We start from the raw sequence: 21,698 nt of genomic DNA on the forward strand, positions 1-21,698 counted from the left end.
TGTATAAAAGTAACTGCCTTTACTAGGATTTGAACCTTGAACTCTCGACTTCAAAATCAGCTGATTTGCAACGATGAGTTAACCACTAGACCAGCCCAGAGGACTAATTTCATATAATCTACCAGCAGATAATTAATTTTATTTCAATGACAGAGATATAGTAAACATCTACCTCTAAAAAATCAATTCTGAGAAGTAGAAATCTCTGTGAAAGTAAACATACACAAAAATAAATAGCAGCTAGTAGAAACTTTTTAATAAATAATTATTGATGTTGATGACAGTGATAATTCTATAGATGGGGAAGAAATTGACAAAGGCTCACCAGGAAGAATTATGTTCTTCATAAAATCTTGAAATGTATTATCCAAATCAGATCACACAGCTGTACTTAATGATTTTCTTCTTAAAATAATGATGAGTAAAAAAAAAACACTAAAAGTTCAAATAATAATTTATATTATTAACAATTTCATAAAAAAAAAAAAAAAAAAAAAAAAAAAATTTAACCTTTTTTTTTTAAATGCAATTTTTATTACATTTATTGGTTAACAATTAAATCAACAGGAGAGTAAGTTATTCAACAATATGTCAAGATGAAAAAAATTCCCTTGGTTAACGACTTATGCTGAACGTTTATTAATTAGTCATGTTTACGATTATGAATAATAATATATGAGGTGTGACTATTAAATAACAAGACTATTGCTGTAAAATATTTTATTTTAAATTTATACTTTAGTTATTACCCCTTCAATATACACCCCTCCTCTATCCCTACAACGCTCCACATGAATTTTCCATTGTTAAAAACAGTGCTGGAAGTCTTCTTCTGTGAGCTCTTTCATGACATGTGCCGCTTTTTCTTTCACAGCTTCAACGGTCTGAAATCTTGTTTCTTTTAATGAAGATTTGACACCTTTGGGAACAGAAAAAATTCACATGGTGCCAGGTCAGGCGAATAAGGGGGATGATCTAACACTGGGATGTTATACTTGGCTAGAAACATCTTGACAGATAATGCAGTAAGCCGGTGCATTGTCCTGATGAAGAACCCATGATTTGTTCTTCCACAATTCAGATCATTTTTTTCTTATTTTTTCACAGAGTTGAGCAAGATGTCAAGGTAGTAACATCTATTAATAGTTTGACCTTCAGGAACCCAGTGCAGGTATATACAATCCCATGAATATTGAAAAAACAATACCCAGGTGAATATCATCTTTGTCTTCTCAGCCATCTTGGAAACACTTAAACCACTCCAAAACCCGCACACATGATAAACATTCATTACCATATACTTTTTTTTTTAATAAAAGATAAGCTTTAGTAGCGATTTTTCCAAGTTTCATATGAAATTTCATGACAATTCTTTACTCTAATAAAACATTTATCACTTTTTCGCCAAAATAAAAAAAAACAGATGTTATCCAAACGAAGGCCACAGCCAGATTAATATGTCTAGAGAAACTGGAGTGGCAACAATCGAAAGTGAAGGCTTCACAATACACAGCTGTTGGTCATACGGAGTTGGTGCTTGTGCAGTTCGTCTGCAGCAGTATTAGTCTCGTTATTTAATAGCCACACCTCGTAAAAGAGATTAATTTTGTAATACACATCTACTTCCATAAGAATGGTTTTAAGTCATTAATCTGTATAAAAAAGAAAGTTACTTGTTATTTAACTTGTACTTATAATATCCTCTCTGTAGAAAAAAAATACCTGTTGATTTTGTGGACTTAGAGATGACATATTCCTAATGATAGGTTTACTTAATGTACTTGGACTTCTTTCAGGACTTTCTTCACCACTTGATTCTAATCCAAGAGCAGCAGCCAAATTTGATTCTTTTTTTATACCATTCATTGGCGGTCGACCTCTTTTACTATCTTGTTTACCTCCTAAAAAGAAAAGTTAACTACAAATAATAAATAAATATTTATATATATTTATTTTACAAATTTAGACTGTATTACCTTTCAACAATTCTGCTTGTTTACATACCTGATGATAAGGATATGAGCCTCATCTCGTATACAACTTGAATTTTGTAAGGATGAAATTTCAAATCACTGTGCAGTATTTGGCAAATGGTTGTTTGGTTTAGGTTCAACGCTGCTGCGCGTTTCCTTGACAATCGTAAGCTCCTTCCAATTGAAGCCCGAACTGCTTCATTGTTTGAACCCTTCTCCTTGAAATTCTCAACCCATGTCTTGATGGTGCGGCAAGATAGAATGCAACCATGACGTCCTAAATTGTAATGATGTTGGAATTCCAGTTGAGCAGCAGTCACAATGTCACCATACTTGTAAAATGGCTTCTCAGCAAATGCACGTTGTGTACCGACTCGCTAATCCATGATTACTAAATGGCATGTTGTTTTATACAAAAGGATATCACTCCCAACTTTATACCAGCTCCTCAGGGCTGTCACTACTACTTTCAAAATTTCCCGTTTCCCTGTGCCATTCATACTAAATAAATAAAGTAAAATTAATTCTATTATAAAAAATATACTATGTTTTATATACATCATATAAATTACAAATTTTTATAGAAATAGCGTGGATTTTTGGCATTTTTCTCCTCCCAACGACACAGGTTAATTTAATAAAATATGGTTGAAACTTCATTGACATTATTTTTCATAGAAGAGAACCATTCTAGGGATGGGGGAATAAAACCAAAAAAAAAAAAAAATAGATTCCTTTCTATGAATATGGACTATCCTATTATATATTGAAAATGCATTTATTGAAATAAACTGAAAAAAATAGACATAAAATGTTTATATACTTAAATCGTTTCCTTTTTGATATGTAACAAAATATAAAACAAGTGACAAAAATATAAAAATAATGAATTAGTATTTTTATAGGTTCTGTTCATACATAATGTTTCTCTATTTTTTATCACTGCTTAGTGTTCACAATTATGAGCAATATACATATTTTTAAAATAATTAGCATAAGTATCAAAATTTAACCACATGTTAAGGCATCAATTTTTAATGATGTTCATTTTCAAAATGAGGATCCCACAAGTTACCGAATCATATTGGCAGTTTAAAAAATTAAGTGAATGAATAGATATATTTAAAGGAAGTAGAATGACTTTTATAAGTGAATAACCAATTTGTAGATATACCCAACAATGGCTGTTATAATCTCTTTCATATAACATAACAATACACAGAATTAAAAAAAATAAAGTTTTTTCATTTGTTTTTTAAAAATGTTGAGTACGGTGATTCCATTCCATTATAAATAATACAATGAACAAACTGAATGATGATTATAATTTAATGCATTAATAAATAGCGTATATTTTGAGTTACACTGATTCTTATTTTTTAGACATGTGATTAATTTAGATTGAAATCATTAAATCAAAAGCTAAGAGGAAATACAAAAAAAAAAACAGTATTTAATTACAACAATTCCATTCATAGACTAAAACTAAGGAGTACGTCTGGGCCCTGGGAAATATGGTGAACTATATTGATGGAAAAATCAGCAATTCTTACCATCCATACTTTTTCTTCTTTCTCATTAATGTACCTTGACTGTAAGTATCAGAACGGTGTACTAGGTTCATGAGGAAGTAAGGACCAATGCATCTTTGGCACCTGATAGAAGTAGTTGTATACCAACTAGTGAAATTCTTTTGTTTCTTGTCTGATGAGTGCACAACTGTAGTAATTACCTATAATCTTTCTTATCTTCCTCCCAAAAAAAGGAGTACAAAGTTTACCATAACTATTAAGATTTTTAGTCTTTTTTTAACAAAATATATATTAAAAAGTAGTAATTGTAGAGATTTACAGTTACTTTATAACCGTTATTTTTATGCATTAATAAGCCAGGAATAGTAAAAGCTAATCTCTGGTGACAAATAACTTATTATGTTATAACATTAAAAATTTACCTCTACCGCCGACAAATCGTTTTGCAGGTCTTCTTGATACTTCAGAATCACTATCGTCGCTTTCTTGTTCCAATTTAATCCTTTTAGACATAATCAAATCCTCATCATCATCAGAATCCATATCTGACGAACGTCTTTTACCTAAAAAACAAATTATAAACAGTATAAATAATATTAAATCTATTAATTATATTAATTAAAATAAAAACAATGATAAATTCTAAAAAATCAGGTTAGCAAATAAGAAATGAATTCGTCCATTATGAAAAAAAAATTAAATTATAATTAAACCATGTCCTGTAACAGATTCTTAATATATTTTTTCTAATTGTTAAACATCCGTCTTTACTGCTGCAATAAAATTCATGGTAAAAATTAATATAATTCAGTCAGCGCTCAAGAACCATTTATATAAAGTAAAGATCGAGTACAAGTTATGCGTTTTGATTATTAAACAATCATCATCAGCAGTCATAAATGAAATAATAAAAATTAGCTGGATATAAAAAAAGTAGATGAAACACTTTTAAGTAAAAAAAAATCCTGTAATTTGAAAATAAACTAAAAAAATTATATGATCTTATGAATAATCAACGTTAAAAGTTTAACTAAGTTGACAGTATCATCTGTAATACCTAATCTTCCTATCACAGCAGGTTTAATTCAACCTATGTAAAGCATGATTTAAAGGTTTACCTCCAGGATGACAATCTTTATCTTATACACATTACAAATGGAAGTTATTCTTTCAACTTGGACTGCTCAAATAAGGTTATAATATTTTCTAAATTTTATAATAATAGATTTTATTTTTTAATTAATTATGTTTCATTTTTATATTTATTTTAAAATTAATGATGTCTATTTAACAACTGAACATCAAGTTATAAAAGTTTATCACCTTTTTATAAACAATTCATGAATGGTTCCTTTAGTTAAAATGAACCTGCTGGATCGTTCTACAGGTAAAATCGTCGTCGCAAATAGCCGTTAACAGCTGATTTCAAAATCGAAGGTTCTGGTCCCAATCCTACTAAAAGTAAGCTACTTTTAGACAGCTTTGAATACTAGAAAGTGGATACAGTGTACTTTGATGGTCGGGTTCAATTAACCACACACCTCAGGAATAGTCGGCCTGAGTCTGTACCAGACTACATCTAATTTACATCATCCTCACTCACTGGGGCACGGGACTGCTTAATGTTCACAAGTTGAACAAATTGCAATGTATACATTAGGAGTAAAAATAAAAGTTTTATTGAACCAATAACAGTTTAGCAGACAGAATTCTTATTACATAAATAGATCTCGTATACATACGCACCGCACACATACTCATTATAAATAAAAAAAACTAAATATTGCTAACCAATAAGATCACTGTCAGGTGTTTTGATCATGGAACCACACCAAACTTTAACTTGATCCAAAGCCTTTTGTTTACTGCTTCGAACTGGACGTCTGTAATAACAAAGTAAAAAATTAATATATAGATAAAATGTTTATCTTAGGTTACAGCTAAATTTCAGAGATTACTACAATGATAACAATTCTGCTATTATCAAGTATAAGAAAAATAATTCTTCCTTATGAGTACTGCGATAGGTTACATACAATAATAATAATAATAAAATTTATAAAAACAGGTAAACAAATTAACTTTGAAAAATAATATTTACAACAGGTTATGATCCGGAAAGAAAATTAAATAATGACATTAAATTTTATTAAGAGAAACAACAGCCTTGGCTTTGATTCAGCATCCCGGCTGTTAGTTTTGCTTTTTGTACAATCCCTGGAATGGTTAGATTGTTCCAGGAATGAAGTGTTACTACATCAACAAACCACAATAAAAAAAAGAAAAAAGATTGTCCTGCTAGCTACTAAAAAAGGACCAGACTGGTATAGCTGGAATTAGGGCATGCTGACCTAATTCTCACTCATATTAGGAGGAAGGAATAAGAATAAGGAAAGGAGGAGAAGTAACATCATTTATAGTGATATTAATTTTTTTACAATCTTATCTACATGAAACAGATTCTCTTTAGAATGTAAACCTACCCTAAGTGGAAACAATTTTTGATTGTCACACACACACACACACACACTTAAATAAACTACTATAATAATGTAATATAGATATAATATGTATTTCTTGATTAGTTCTATTAATCAATTACCTAAAGACATCTACGTTTAAGTTACAATTTAGAATTTTAAAACTAGGCTTTCATCATATCCTTCTAGAAAAATTTCACGCCATAAAAGTAGAATTAAATTCTATTTTTCTGAAACTGAACATTAAAACAGTTGAATTCAATTTAAAAAAAAAAATTGTTCTTCAAAATAATCAGAAAGTTAAAACTTATATTCTTTTTTATTATTTTTTTTAACCTTCATTACTTTAAACTATTAGTCTTATAGCTGTGATAAACATATAGCATGTGAGGAACAACGAGGCAGTTCTACTAGTAAAGAATTGCTTTCTCTGAAAGTAATATTCATCACTACAAATTATCTCTGCGTTCCAGGTATACAGAATTTAGGTTTCATTTGTGATATATGAGGTATGATAAAAAAGTATTTTAACCTTGGCTCATATAAACAGAAGTACTTAACTTGTTTAGTTTTTATGACTAACATACGTTAGATATGTTTTGATCACACCTCATGTTTATATGTCCATGTATATATTTATTGAAGATAAGCTATCAGAACTGAAACATAACCGACTTTCATACTTATGCCACCCAGCATAAAATTATCCTGTCCTATCCAAAGCACAGGACATCCAACCAATGAATGTGTTCCAAATTATGCTAATTTATAGCTTTTTAAGCTACCGCCTCATATTAAAAATGAAGTCAATCGGACTAGGGGTTTCAAGTCAATCTTTAGGGGTTTTATAGGGCTTCTTGGTGGACGGGTGCTATTATTCAGTAAGAGAATATCTGTGGTGAGCCATCTTCTTCATCATTTTGCAGATACTAGAAAAAGGATGTAAAATGTGTTACATCTTATGTAAATTATAATTAATTGTGCTTTACTTGTAATATGCTACTAGAGTATATTTGGAAATGATGTGTGTTATAACTGTAATTTTGGGATTACTTTGTGACATTGTTATTTTGAGTTTTTTTATGAATATTATGCGACTCTACTCTGGCCATGTAGATTTATTATCTCTACATACAGAATTTTATATGATAATGATTTAAAATAAATAATAAATATTATTCACTTATAGATAGTAAAACCGCATAAATTTCTCTTGTCCAGATCGATCGATGGGATTTCTAGACTTTTTTTCTTTGGATACACTTAAAATCAAAAGTTTACACAAACAAATTACAAAATTTACATCAGCTAAAAGAATGCATACTTATTTATTTTTGAAAAGTGAAACCTGAATACTAAAATGCAAAAAAACAAATTTCTATTTTAATACCATTTCCTTTCTTGACGCAACCACCAATCGTCTCGCTAAATAGATTTGATATCATCATACTGTACTGGGACACCCAATAAAAAATGCTGTATAGTGCAAATGTAAGTAATCCTTTAATAAATAGTCAGCATTAGTGCGATTAGTGATGTCTAATAAATTTGTTATAGGCTGCCAGAATGTATAGACTACACAAATGTTCAACAAAAACCTGAACCTAAGTGGGAATTTTTATGATTTTTATTTGTCATAATGAACTGTTCATTGGTGAAGGTTTATTGAAAGTGTTGTGATTATGAAAGATTGTTTTCAAGTTTTTGTGTAATTTGAGAAAAAAAAACTGTATCAATTGTATTAGATAAAAATCAAAATCATCATTTTATTCATTATTATAATCATTATTATACATTACAATATAAAGTACTAAATTAAACGTGCACAAACTTTAAAATGAAAAAATATACTTTTTCATATTTAGAATTTTCAGGTATCCAGAACCCATCTAGTTTATATTATAGTTATTAAAAGTTTTAATGAATGCTAATTTTTATTTTATCACTTTATTTTCCTTATTACACAATTTCTTTTTTAAATTTACGCAAAAGACAATTAGAAATATAAAAAAAAAATTGGCACATTTACTTTTTAATAAGAATACATAATAGTATCCTATATAATTCATATACTTTCATCAGTGTTCTATTTAACAAACATAATACAATGACATTCAGGGCTGGGAGGATAAAAATAATGTAAAAATTAACTTACCCGCCAGGAGTTGTTGCTGGTATTATATTACTTGTTCCCGGTTGATTAATATCTGATTTCTTTTGGCCTAAAACTGACGATGTTGATTTTGTTATTCCTGAACCAGATTTAATAGCTTGTTGTTTAGCTAAATTCACTTCAAATTCTTTTAATAGATGTTTACATGTTGACATATTCTCTTCAGGTTCCCATGTATTCTGTTCCCTAAAAAAAAACCAACAACAAAAGCAAGAATAGTTAATAAATTAATGATGACATTTAAACAATATCAACTATTTAAGTGATATTGACTAATGTTAGTTATAATGTAGTGGAGATAAAATCTGGGACAAAATTATTTTGTAATTTGAGTGTAGACAAATACTTTCCATTATAAATCAGCTGATTTGGAAAAAAAAGCAAAAGGAAATAACATTTGTTCAAAATGAAACGAATGAAATTTTAGGTGATAACACCAGTAATTTTTGAGCTATTATGTAATAAAGATTAAAATAACTGCCCTTTTGAAATAAATAAAAATAGAATTTCCATACTTATTTTGTTATAGAAAGTCTGTAAAGTTCAGCCGAATTTCATTACAAAATCTCACATATAAATCCTTCCATCCTCTATGTAAATATTGGAAATGTCTACAGTGATAAAAATATTGTTGATTATATAATAAATCTGAAGCAATTTTAATCACTGCAAATTCACATTCTCACTGCTGGATAGCTGCATTTATCTGATCACGAGCATAAGCTTCCACGTATGTAGGCCATTGCAAATTTTTTTCACTGCTGTTGCAGATATTCTGGATCAATTATGGAAGCAATAAAACTGTTTTTAATTTACTACAATTTATTAAAATTTGACTAGAAAGTTTACAATAACATTAGTCTGACTAAATAACTTTAGATTCTAGAGCCGCATTTCCCAACCTGGGGGTCGCAAAATTAGCCCACAGCTTTATCCATAAACAATAATGAAACGCAAGTTAATATTAATTATTATTAATAATAAAATTATAATCTATACAAACATTTTACTTACATTTATAAGTATAAACGTAAAGGAAACAAATTAATGAGATTGTTGCATTTGTTTTTCATTTAAAAGTTTCTCCATACATGGATCTATGTTAGAAAGATACAAAAGAAAATAGTTTTCAAGCGATAATAAACAATTTCTATAATTAGTTTTTAGCACAACCAAAGACAAAAAACTGCTTTTCATACAGGTAAGATGTGGCGAAATGGCCTGATATTTTCAAGCTTCTACGATTAAATTTCCATATTCACTGGAACAAGCAAGAAAAAACGTATCTAAATATTGAGATATGAATTGTAGTTGAATTGTTTTATTGGCAGACATAAATCTGGTCATAAATCTCAACCGATAACCTAGAAGCAGCAGCAACAATGTTTTCACTAAATGGATTCAGTACCCACAACTTCGAGCAATAATTTTTATCTTCCAGAAATACTCCTCCATCAACTGGATTTTTAGCTCATGCAAAAGCATCTACGTGCTGGCCAAACTGTGGTGAATAATAGTGTCTTCTTCATCCACATTTTTTTTTTTTAATATATTCATATTTTTTTCTCAATATAATCCGAAGTGTCCAAACTTGGCTGCAGTTTTAATTCTTTAATGTTTATGTGAAAGTTTATATCTGATCTTTATGAAAGTTTGACTTATTTCAAAGTAAAGTTGACAAAAGTGGGAGGATTATTGAAATAATGTGCTTTTTGAATAAATATTAAAAAGTACTTCCTGTTTGCCCTATGCAGAATTTATTACAATTAGAAAAGATATGTTTGAAGGCCACTAAATTTTTCTGGGTTTTACAAAATATTTATCTTATGTACAGTGAATTAAAAACAATTTTTATATATTTTTTTACGGTTAAGTCATGCATACCAAAACTGGAACATTAAATGTACAATCTGATGGCAGCAGCTTTATTTTTGTAGTGTAGATGTGCATTACCTTTTACTGTATGTTTTGTCTGCTTTGAAGTTTAGTACAACTTTAAATATAGTTGGATGTGTATTTCAGAAAGGTTTTATATTGCAATTTGAGATGTTTAAAACTCAAAATGAGTAATACATTAAATTTTACTAACTGTCAGTTAATAAAAATTCTATAATCACTAATAAAACTGGTGGATAAAATGAGCAGTCAATTTTACAGCATATAGAAAAATTAGTGTATAAATTAAAAATAAACTGACTTACGGTGGATAACCCTCCCATTTTAATAAATATTCATATTGCTTTTTCTTCTGATTAAAACGACGAGAAACAATTTTTTCAACAACAAATTCTTCTTGTATTTGTCCTTCTTGTAATGGTTTTGATGGTTGACCAGGCTGAAAAAAAAATTAATAAAATTAGATAAACCAGGAAAAATGAAAAAAAAAAAAATTACAAACACATGCCTTATCTGCCTTGAATGTCTACACTAAAATAAAGAATGACTATAACAATTATATTTAATATGTAATATACAAAAACTTTTTTTCCATACAACTGATGATACGGGATCCAGCGAGTGTAGAAAAAACTCTTGTAGAAAAACAGCAAAACAAGGTAAGATATTTCTTAATTCTGTACTTTGGTGGATCAGGTTGATTTACATTTTATATATATATATATAAAAAGTACATTATGAATTCTTCTTTAATTTTTTTTAAAGAATGCCTATAAAATAAACTTCTCTATATGAAAGTTGATAGTTTTCAGAAGTAAAAAAAAATAGTCGTAAGAAATTCCATTGAGCATGAGCTAATCTTGCTTTCAGGAATATTAAGATATGTATAATGTACAATATAGCTTTTCCTTTTAAATTGAATTTTCTCAACTAATTTTCTTGGATTTACGCGAGAAAATACTTATTAGAATATACAAATGGCTACAGATACATACTATACTGTTGTACTATAACAATTCAATACTAAGTAATGATAACGAAAAAATAGTTTAAATTGTCTAAATAAACCAATAATTTTTTAATTTAACAAAATCTTCTACTCAATTATGTGGAAAATTTACAACTGGACCAACAGAAGAGCTTCCTCTAGAAATAAAGAAAAATGAAATCAATGCACTCAATGAAGAATTCAGCTTAAAAAGAACACACAGGTCAAATTGAAAATCTTTTCCTTATTTGATGATAATGGTTGATCAATGAATAATCAGTTACTTAAAGACTAAAACACAACAGTTTACAGAAAAAAAAAAAATATATATATATATATATTATTCTTTGAATAATAAACAACATACGAAACAAGCTTAAAAATAAATATATGTTAATTTTGTTCATTTATATTAAACATACATGAATATATGTTTATTCCCGCTGTGTACAAAAATGATAATAACATTTAATATATGAGGGGAAAATAATACAGTAAAGCAATATCTCTTCTTTTAATTAGAATGCCTGTTTAGAAGACTTCTCTAAATGGAACAGAACAATTATCCTACTAAGTATATCACAGTGTCTGGTCATTTGTCTTGTGTTGTTGCTATGTGATTCTTATTGACAGATACATGAATATTATGACATATTATTTATGTGAATATAATATAAATTAAATAATATGTCACATATGTATATATGATATAATATTTATAGTAATATTATTTATAAATGTTAATTAAATAGGAGGTAGGACTGTGTTCTGATCCCTTTCTAGTTCATACATCAGTAAAATTAATAGGCTGGGTCCTTGGGAAGTTGCAAAGTTCCCTCATTATTCTGCTGTCATTCCTTTTCAGAAAATCCTCTGAAACCATTTAATGCCAGAACCTTCAATGATCAAGCAGGAATGTACCTGGTAGGCGCTCCTAGATTTTTGGAGATGGCTGGACATTCTTTTTGCAGCAAGAGGCATATGGGTTTTCCTTTTAAATTTAATTTTTTCAACTAATTTTCTTGGATTTACACGAGAAAATAGTTATTAGAATAAACAAATGGCTATAGATACATATTGTTCTACTATAACAAGAAGCAATTGTTTCTCTTATTACCAGTACCTCAAAAAATTTTTACAAGCTAGAAGCCTCTCTGTTGTTGTGATAACAATATAATTTAAAATGAATACCCCCACTGTGAACCTTCACTGAAATAAAATATGCATTCAATATATGTTCTCGATCAGAATAGGCAGCCGTTTATCCTTTAATCCCACGAATCCATACCTTATTAAAGTTATTATTTATGTAAGAGTTGTCATATATATTACTTATGTAACGACCGTCATATCTTAATAAAAATTCCAACCGATTCTGTTGATACAAGTCTATCCATATGGAACCCAAATAATTGAACTTTTCATGTATTTCATGACTTATAGATGACAAAAAATGCAATTACAGCTCATATTAAACTCATTCACAATTTCATAAATTCCAATACACTTATCGACATAATTCGATCAATTTTTATATCGCACAAAGAAATCTGATCGTATTAAAATAATAAATGAACTCAGAAACCTTTCTTCATAAAGTATCTAATGATTAAATAACATATTGCTACTGCAAAAAATCTGCAGGTTTCAATCAGTTTCAATGAAGAATATATCATTTTTTGTATTTCTTCTTTGGTGAAAAGATATAACAGAAATTATATATTAATTTGATATCACACTAACAATGAGATAAACAAAACACCACTATTTGAGGGCCATTAAAATTCAGGTTTCATTTCCTCCTTTTTTATTTGTAAAAATAAAAATTCTCAATTTTTTTTTGTTACTCGTTAGGTCAGGTTGGCATCCCTGCCAAATTCTCACTTTTTTGTTACTCTTATTAAATGAATTTGTCTAATGCTCTATTGTTAGTTAGTCTTGTTCCATCCTTCAAAGACATGGTAGATTACATGTGTTTATTATGAACGTATATTTAATTAATACAATATCTTATATATGTGAATATTATGTTATATATGAATATTATTCGACATATCTTTTGGTTCTCCGGCCGTGAATGTAATCTGCAAGTTTGAAGAATAATCATCTTCATCTACCAGAATCATAAATAATAATCTGAAATTTTCAAGAATCTTAGTGTTCAACAAATTACTACTATAAAGGTGCTTGCAGCAATTTGATCTACATCATTTACTTTTATTCTTACATTTAATTTACACTGTCTCATCATTTGATTCATTTCATATATTTTACTTTGTTAATAATTCACATTGTTAATTTAAGTTATTACTATTATTATGGATAGGGAACAATTAATTAGACAATGAGTGTTAGTAAAGGCCACTATAACTAGGACTGGCACATTTACTCACAATTATGATCCTTCACAAGGTGATATCCCACCTTAAAAATTAAAAGGAATCTTCTTGAATTGCCAAGGAAATATGACACAATTCTATCAGAAATTGAACTGGAATATTTTGATGAGGATTTAGCTTCAGATTGTATACAAATCGAAGAAGACTTGTGTACTATAGAGTCCAAATTGCAACATTTAATTAATAAGTCAAAAATCATCTAATCAAAAATTAAGTTCAAATACAATATTTAAACAGACACAACTACAACCCATATCCATCATTTATTTAGAGGTAATGTGTTAAGAATGGCAGCACTATTTTAATATATTTATTGATTTAGTACATAATAGAGATGATTTATATAATATTAAAAAATTACACTATTTACATTCCTCTTTGAAGGATGAAGCCTTAGCTATCATAGAAATCTGCCAATAACAAATGAAAATTATAAAAAACTGGATTTCACAACAAATATATAATTACATTTCATAATGCTGAGGGCATTTTAAGGTCAGATTCTATAAAAAGGGAATCTGTAGTATCTTTATCTAAATTTATTAGTAAAATTTCCTCATATGAATTCGCTTGAAGCAATGCAACTTCCTGTAAACTCATATGAATTTATTGTCATCCAATTTCTAACATCAAAATTGGACTACAATACCTTAAGATTACGGAAGGAAAAGTTGTTAAATCGAAGGTTTCCCACCTTTAAAGACTTTATCGAATTTCTTAATTCCAGATGACAACTTCTAAAGAATATTAATGCAATCACTTCAAACAGGCAAGTAAGTGAAAACAGAAAACGAAACAAAAGGACAGCATCATAACAATTCAACCAAAGCTTTTAACAAACGGTTTACCTTAAATCATAACAAGCAATTTAAAGGAAATATTGTCAGTTTTTATTCAAAATTTAAGTCTAAGTAATGTTTATTTTGTAATTCAAACCATCATTTACAACAATGTAAAGAATTTTTAAATCTGTCCATCAATGAACGCAGAGATTTTTTGAGGCATAATAATTGGTGCTTTATTTGTTTAAATAAAAGCCATTCTATTAATGAGTGTTACTCAAAAAATTTACGTATGTTTTGTACTAAAAAACATAATACAATCGTTCAAATGGATAAAATTAATGATTCTAATTTAGATGGCAGCAAGCCTGAACGTAATACCTACTGTTCATTTAATAATCAGTCAAACGAAAATATACTTTTATCAACAGCCATATGTAATACCAATGATATGTATGGTAATCACCATTCATGTAGAATCTTATTAGATTCTGGTAACCAGGCAAATTTTTACAGATATAAATTTGCCTGAAAATTAGGACTTGAAACTTATTAAAAATAATCTCCCCATTTCAGCCATGAATAACTCATTATCTCAATCCAAATTCAGTATTTACACTTACATTAAATTCTTGATATAAGAACTTTTCATTCAAAGTGCAATGTGCTGTTTTATCTGATATATCAGACAGCCTTCCATCAACCACATTTGACACATTTCTAATCTTAATCTTCCTCGTAATATAGTTCTAGCAGATGCCAAGTACAACATAGCAAATAACATTGACATACTGATTGGAGCTCAATTCTATTTGAGTCTTATCTTGCCTGGGAAATTCATTCGAAATTCCAGATATCCTATTATTCAGGTATTCAGGAAACTAAATTAGGATATGTACTTAGCAGTCAGTCACCTTCCTAATAATGTTAGGACAACAATACTGTCGCATCTTTTCTTGCTCATAAAAATCTCTCAACTATACACAAGAATTTCTGGAAACTTGAAGAAATTAATACTGATGCTTCAGTTAATGAGACATCTATGTGTGAAAAACATTTTCAATCCAACACTACTTGAAATAACCAAGGCAAATTTTGTCGTGTTGTTACCATGCAAAGATAATAATATTTAAGCAGGCGATTCATATGATAATGCTAAAAATAGATTCTTATCTTGAGAAAGAAAAGTAATCAACAATACCAACTTTAAAAAGTACTACTCTGCTTTCACTCAGGAATATTTAGAGTTAGATCACATAACTCAATTCCAATGATTTGTTAATTAACAAATCGAATGTGCGTTACTTACCTCACCATCCAGTACTCAAGCCCTCTAGTCTAACTACTAAAATGTGAGTCTTTGATGGTTCAGCTAAAACCACTATCTAATGGCCTATCTCTTAATGAAACCTTATTAGTCAGACCTGTAGTCCAATAAGACATATTTTCCATATTGCTTAGATTCAGAATCCATAATTACATCATTACGTCTGACACAGCTAAAATATATAATCAGCTGTTAGTTCCAATATACAATGTATTCTTTGGCGTGATTCTCCAGATCAAACAATAAAACATTACAAACTGTAACATATGGGACCGCTCTTGTATCATATTTAGCCACTAAATGTCTAATTCAAATAGCTAATGAAAATGAGAATGTTTTCCACAAGCCTCTAAGGCTGTTCAAAATGTCATTCAATTGAAAATTGATATTTCTAAATTATTACAACAATATTGTTTTCTACTCCACTAGTAATTTTCCAGTAATAGTACAATTTCTTTTTCTGAACACAATTCTTCCAGTCCTTCAAATTCCTAACGTACTTAGGAGTTCTTTGGAATAATTTTTCAGACATGCTACTTTTCCAAATTACTCATTCTAATGATTCTAAAAAACACACTAAAAGAAATATTCTTTCCATTATAGCAGGTGTGTTTGATCTTTTCGGTCTCATTGGTCCCATTTTCTCACATAAACATTTTATGCAATTGTTGCGGCAACTTAAAATTAATTGGGATGAAATATTACCCAATATTTCTAACACAATGACTCAATTTATACAATCAGTTGCATTTGAGTGAATTGATTAAAATAAATCGTTCCATCAAACCTAACACTGATAGTGAAATTAATTTCATTCAAGTACATGGATTCTCTGATGCCTCTATAAAAGGCTATGGCTGTTGCATTTACATACGAACTGAATACGCCAAACATACAATTTCTAATTTACTTTGCTCTATATCAAAATCAGCACTCTTAAAACAAATTACACTTCCAAGACTTTGTGGTTGTTTACTACTTAGTTGTTTATTATTAAAAGTAGTTACTGCCATAAACATACATTTTGATGAGATATACTTATACACAGATTCTACAGTAGCACTACATTGGATTCATGGATACAACCATCTAATTGGAAAGTGTTTGTCAGCAACAGAATTTCTGAGATTCAGAAAAATACTTCAAATGCTAATTGGAATTATGTCAAATTCCTTTGATAATTCAGCAGACAAAGTATCTAGAGGTTGTACATCAAGTAAATTACTTGACATGTCACTTTGTTGGCTTTCACAATCGTCTTTCCATTGGCCAAAAGATAATATTACTTTTAATAACTGTAATATGAATTCTGAATGTTTAATAAAAAATTTGTATCTACTGTCGTATTCGATTACACAGAATGATTTTCTTCACTACACAATTTAATTCGCACATTTAGTTTCTGTTTTAGATTTTTTCATAATGCTAAATCAGTTAAAATGGAATGAATCATTGGTTCTCTAACTACAAAGGAATTAAATCTCTTAACTTTTTTATTCAACAATCGCAACATATGCATTTTAATAACGAAATAAATAATCTTAAAAACAATCAAACTATTTCTAATCATAGCTAACTTATATAACTTGATCTATTTCTGGATAATTTGGGCTTACTTCATGTAGAAGGCCTAAATTAACGGTCTGAATTACATTATCATGTTAAACATCCTCTTATTTTACATCTAAACGCAAATATTACAAAACTGATTTTTATTAATGCCGAGCATTTGGGTATTCAATTAACACATCATTTTTTACGTCAGAAATATTGGATTATAAATGGTAAGAGAATTATTTCTTCTATCATTTGTAAATGTACAATACGCTTTTGATATAATGTAAAAATCCAGGTACAACAACTTGGTCAGTTATTATCTTCCAGTTATTCCTTCCTGATCATTTGTTACATGCACAGTAGGCTATGGTGATCCAATTATGATTCATCATGGCAGGCAGAGGTCTAAGACCTTAAGATAATCTTATATGGAACTTTTCATATGTCTCAATACTAAAGCTATTTATTTAGAATTAGTTTCTGACCTGACTTCAGAGTCATTTATTGCAATATTTAAAAGATTTACATCACGTAGGGGTATTTTCCTAATCAATTCTTTTCAGATAGCAGTTCCAATTTCCGTTGCGCTACAAATATACTTTATAATTTGTATCGATTTTTAAATTCAGAAAAACAAAAATCTGACATTCAAGCATTCACAACCACATACGGTATAACCTGGCCTTTATTCCTTACTCTATTTTGGTTGTGGGAAAGCGCAATCAAAAATGTTAAATTTTATATGAATCGTGTAATTGACCAAACGATCCTTAATTTTGAGTAATTATATACTGTTTTAACACAAACTGAAGTCTGTCTCAATTTCTGTCCTATCTTTGCTATTTCAACAGATCATAGAGATCCAGAACCTCTATCTCCAGGAAACTTTCTCACAGGATGTCCACTCACTTCCTTGCCTGAACTCAATTACCAAAAAATTAAAATTAATTGCTTAGGCTGTTGGCAATTACTCCAAAAATTTATACAATCTATCTGGAGACAATGGTCTAAGGACTACTTACATTATTTAAAGTAACGCAATAAATGGCATTTTCCATTCCATAATCTTTGTTAAACAAAGATCTTGTCAAACAAAGTTTCAAAGAAATTTTGTCATTAAGATCACCAGATTTTACAATTATTGACTTTTTTTTAAAGTAGTTGTTATAATATAAAATATGAAACCTATCGCAACTGAGGAACTAAAATTCGGACTGCAGATTACATAAAACAATTCGTCTCAGTTTCTGCAGCACCATCAGTGATATGTTAATGTTCAGGGAAGATAGAAATAACATTCAAGATAAATCATTCAACGGATAGTGAATCTTTTATCACTGTTATTTTTAGTGATTATTTTTGAATTTATTTAAAAAACTAAAATAAAAATTAACAGAATAACATCTACCAAAAATTAACTAAGAATAAATAAATCATAAGTATGATGTGCATTAACATTTCTATCTATAACATCCCTTATTTAACAATATGTGTAATAAAAAACTTATTTAACATTTAAACAATCAGGAAGCATTCAAATAACATCCAATATTAAAAAAAATTAAGTAAATCAAAATAATAATAATGGTAATATATGAAACTTACATTTAAGTCAACACTTTTAGTATTGTTACTGATAAAAATGGCTGTTTAAAATCATTACAATAATTAATAATATTGTAAATCAGTTTTTTTAGGAATTAAGATTTTTTACTTTATAACTGTGGGAAGCTTTGCTTTCAGATCCTTTCATAGATATTAGATGCTTCCAAATCCACAGAAAGAGCTATAAAAAATAGCTAAAAAAAAAAAAAAGGTTGGGAGCACTATTATTTCATATAATAAAATAAAAGAAAGCTTATTTGGAATATAAATGTACATTATTTAGATAACATGAGGAAGGCCTTTGAGTATTGTGTATGTACCTACATACAAAATTAAGGAATATGCTGAAAATTCTGGTGTATGTTTTTAGTTTCAATTAAAAATTTATTAGAGATCAATATTTTCTGTAAAAGGACTTTAAATCAATCGGTCATATGATCTTTTAGATCGTTATGCAATTTACAGGAATAGAATATGTATATTGAATGCATTTTTTTTTTTCATAGACTGAAATATTGTGGTGCGTAATAGTATCTTCCCTCAAAACAAAAGATGACGACTTACGACTAGGAACTTTAATATGAGTGTGAATTGCTAATGAAGCGATCAGAAATTCCTGAAACAATGGAGACAGTGCTGTGCTGTCTTTAGAGAAGCCTTGAAGACAGCGCTAGTACTTTTCAACAAAATTATTAGCTTAAAAAAATTTAATTTACAGGTTCATCAATTAAAAAACTAACAGACCTCAAATGAATGCCTAATACCTGTACTCGATGTTAAAAATTCTCTTGCAAGGACAAAACATAGAAACCCTAAAATCTGAATTGTCTGATAGTAACAAGCTATTAACAGAATTAGAGGAAGATTACTGATTTTAAATCAAAATTAGGTGATTTAAATGTTCAGATACTAAAATCAAATAAAAAATAATTGTGGAATAAGGGGAAAAAATTACATTTTCTAAAATCATGTAAAAATGGATGAAATTAATGCTTAATTAGAATTTCTTAATGAAATGAGCTCAAAACAGTATTTAATAATGATTGGTAATTTTTTAATTTTGTCTTAGTTACTCTTTTGTTAATTTACAATTCAATTACTGAGCAATGTAAATATAAATTTGAATTATATTGAATTCAGATTATTAAATATTTTATTGTGGTACTCGCATTATAAAAAGTGTACTTTTATTAAAAATCATTCAATTTGTAAAATGTTTGCAAGAAATGTCAGTAAACATTTTTAGCTACATTAATGCAATCATACATATAAAAATTACATTACACTTCATTAAGAAAAAACAGTACATCATTCATAACGTTATAACAGTTTTCTTTGACAGATTTATAATGAAAAGGGCATCCACTAGTAAAAAACCTACTCGCCTAAATTGCAAACACAACTAAAGCGTGAAAAATATCCATACAAATCATAAATTTTTAGTTTAAAAATGTTAAAATTTTGAATTAGTAAAATATACTTTCATAAAAATCATTCATGATCTTTTCAGAGACAATATTCCTGACCCGATTCCAAAAACTAATCTCCAGTAAAAGTTAATATTTTTCAAGTATAACAAGGGTATTTTGGTAGGGAATGAAAATTGTATCTTTAATCGGAACAATTTTCTACATTTATACGAGGCTAAGGTACTACTATGCAAGGTCATTTGTAAGTTTCTTATGTATTAACGTCTCGGCATACCCCAAAAAGTATTATAAAAATGAAACCATCTATTTTAAAAATAAATAACTAATGATAAAGAAAAGAAGTTGAAAACCATCCAATGATACAAAATAAATAATTACAATAAATTCTTAAGCTAAAACAGTATTGAATAAATACAATTAATTTAAAAAAGAAAGTATAAAAACGATTAAGGTAATCACAATATACCAATTTAAAACGCATTTATTTTAATACGTAAATTATAATACTACCTTCACGGAAAACAAATAATAAGACATGTATGCGTATGTGAGATTGCACCAGGGAAAACAAATGGACTAACATGAATCACCAGTGACAGTTTCCTTTTAGTTAATCAAAGATGACAGATTAATGTACTACCACAATTATTATTTTTTGAATTTACATTTTTTGACTTTGTACCAAAAATCAAATTAAAATTAAAGAAGGAAATCTGTCTGTTAACAGATTATAATGTCTGTTTCTGCAAGAAAATCAACAATTAATTTACAAAAAAATAAATAATATACACTTCAAAAGACATATGAGGATGAAGGGTCTAAAAGGAGCTCAATACTCAGGATTATTTAATGTCATTATAAGAAAGATTTTAATAAAAACAGCAGATATAAAATAAATAAAATAACTTATATAATGATCAAGAGCTGTATACAAAAAGTAAAAAAAAAATCTGTAACTAAATGTACATTTTGTTACATACAATCATCACACTGAGAAGTGTGAGAAGTCCAATTGAAAGCAAATGGTTTGTTCACAATATAGTCTAAAAAATCAGTGGTGCTCAGTGGTTGCACCACTGATCCATCCAATCACTGCATGGATATTACACAATTGTTTAGATGTTTCTTTACTTTACAATTCCCTTACTATATCAAGGGGGAAAGGAGAAGGCTTGGGACATAAATATATGGTGACAACAGTGACATAAGGGATTTGCAACCAACCAGATGATGATGACCTATTTTTCTACACAAACCCTTCTACACAAACTTTTTTCCTGTTATTCCACCTTGGGGCCGGATCTACTTTAATATTAACACAGCCCAAGGGAGAATTAGGGGGGATTATTCACCTCTACTCTTCCACCATCTTTCTATAGATAATCTTGACCAACAACGCTGACACCACATGCCAGGACTGTTTGATCTATGATATTATCTGAGAGAAGCACACTGAATTCTCAACACATCAAACACGATGAATTCTAGTTCAGGAGGGTACTTTTCTCAGCAATAGTCACATTCCACGGGTAAATCTGGCACACACAAATATATGC

General features: G+C 28.8%; 1 protein-coding gene across 9 annotated transcripts in view; it reads right to left on the minus strand.

The window, feature by feature from the left end:
- The window catches only part of Chro (chromodomain-containing protein chromator), a 137,401-nt gene that overhangs the window by 32,288 nt on the left and 83,415 nt on the right, over positions 1-21,698 (minus strand). For all 9 annotated transcript variants that reach the window (XM_075381143.1, XM_075381140.1, XM_075381147.1 and 6 more), the window contains 5 exons: positions 10,360-10,493; positions 8,141-8,344; positions 5,297-5,388; positions 3,928-4,068; positions 1,723-1,901 (listed from right to left, as the gene is read on the minus strand). In XM_075381143.1, coding sequence (XP_075237258.1) covers positions 1,723-1,901; positions 3,928-4,068; positions 5,297-5,388; positions 8,141-8,344; positions 10,360-10,493 — 750 coding nt within the window. The remainder of the gene's footprint in view (positions 1-1,722; positions 1,902-3,927; positions 4,069-5,296; positions 5,389-8,140; positions 8,345-10,359; positions 10,494-21,698) is intronic.

Source organism: Lycorma delicatula, chromosome 13, assembly GCF_047948215.1.
Source record: "Lycorma delicatula isolate Av1 chromosome 13, ASM4794821v1, whole genome shotgun sequence".
In the NCBI taxonomy this organism is placed as follows: Eukaryota; Metazoa; Arthropoda; class Insecta; order Hemiptera; family Fulgoridae; genus Lycorma; species Lycorma delicatula.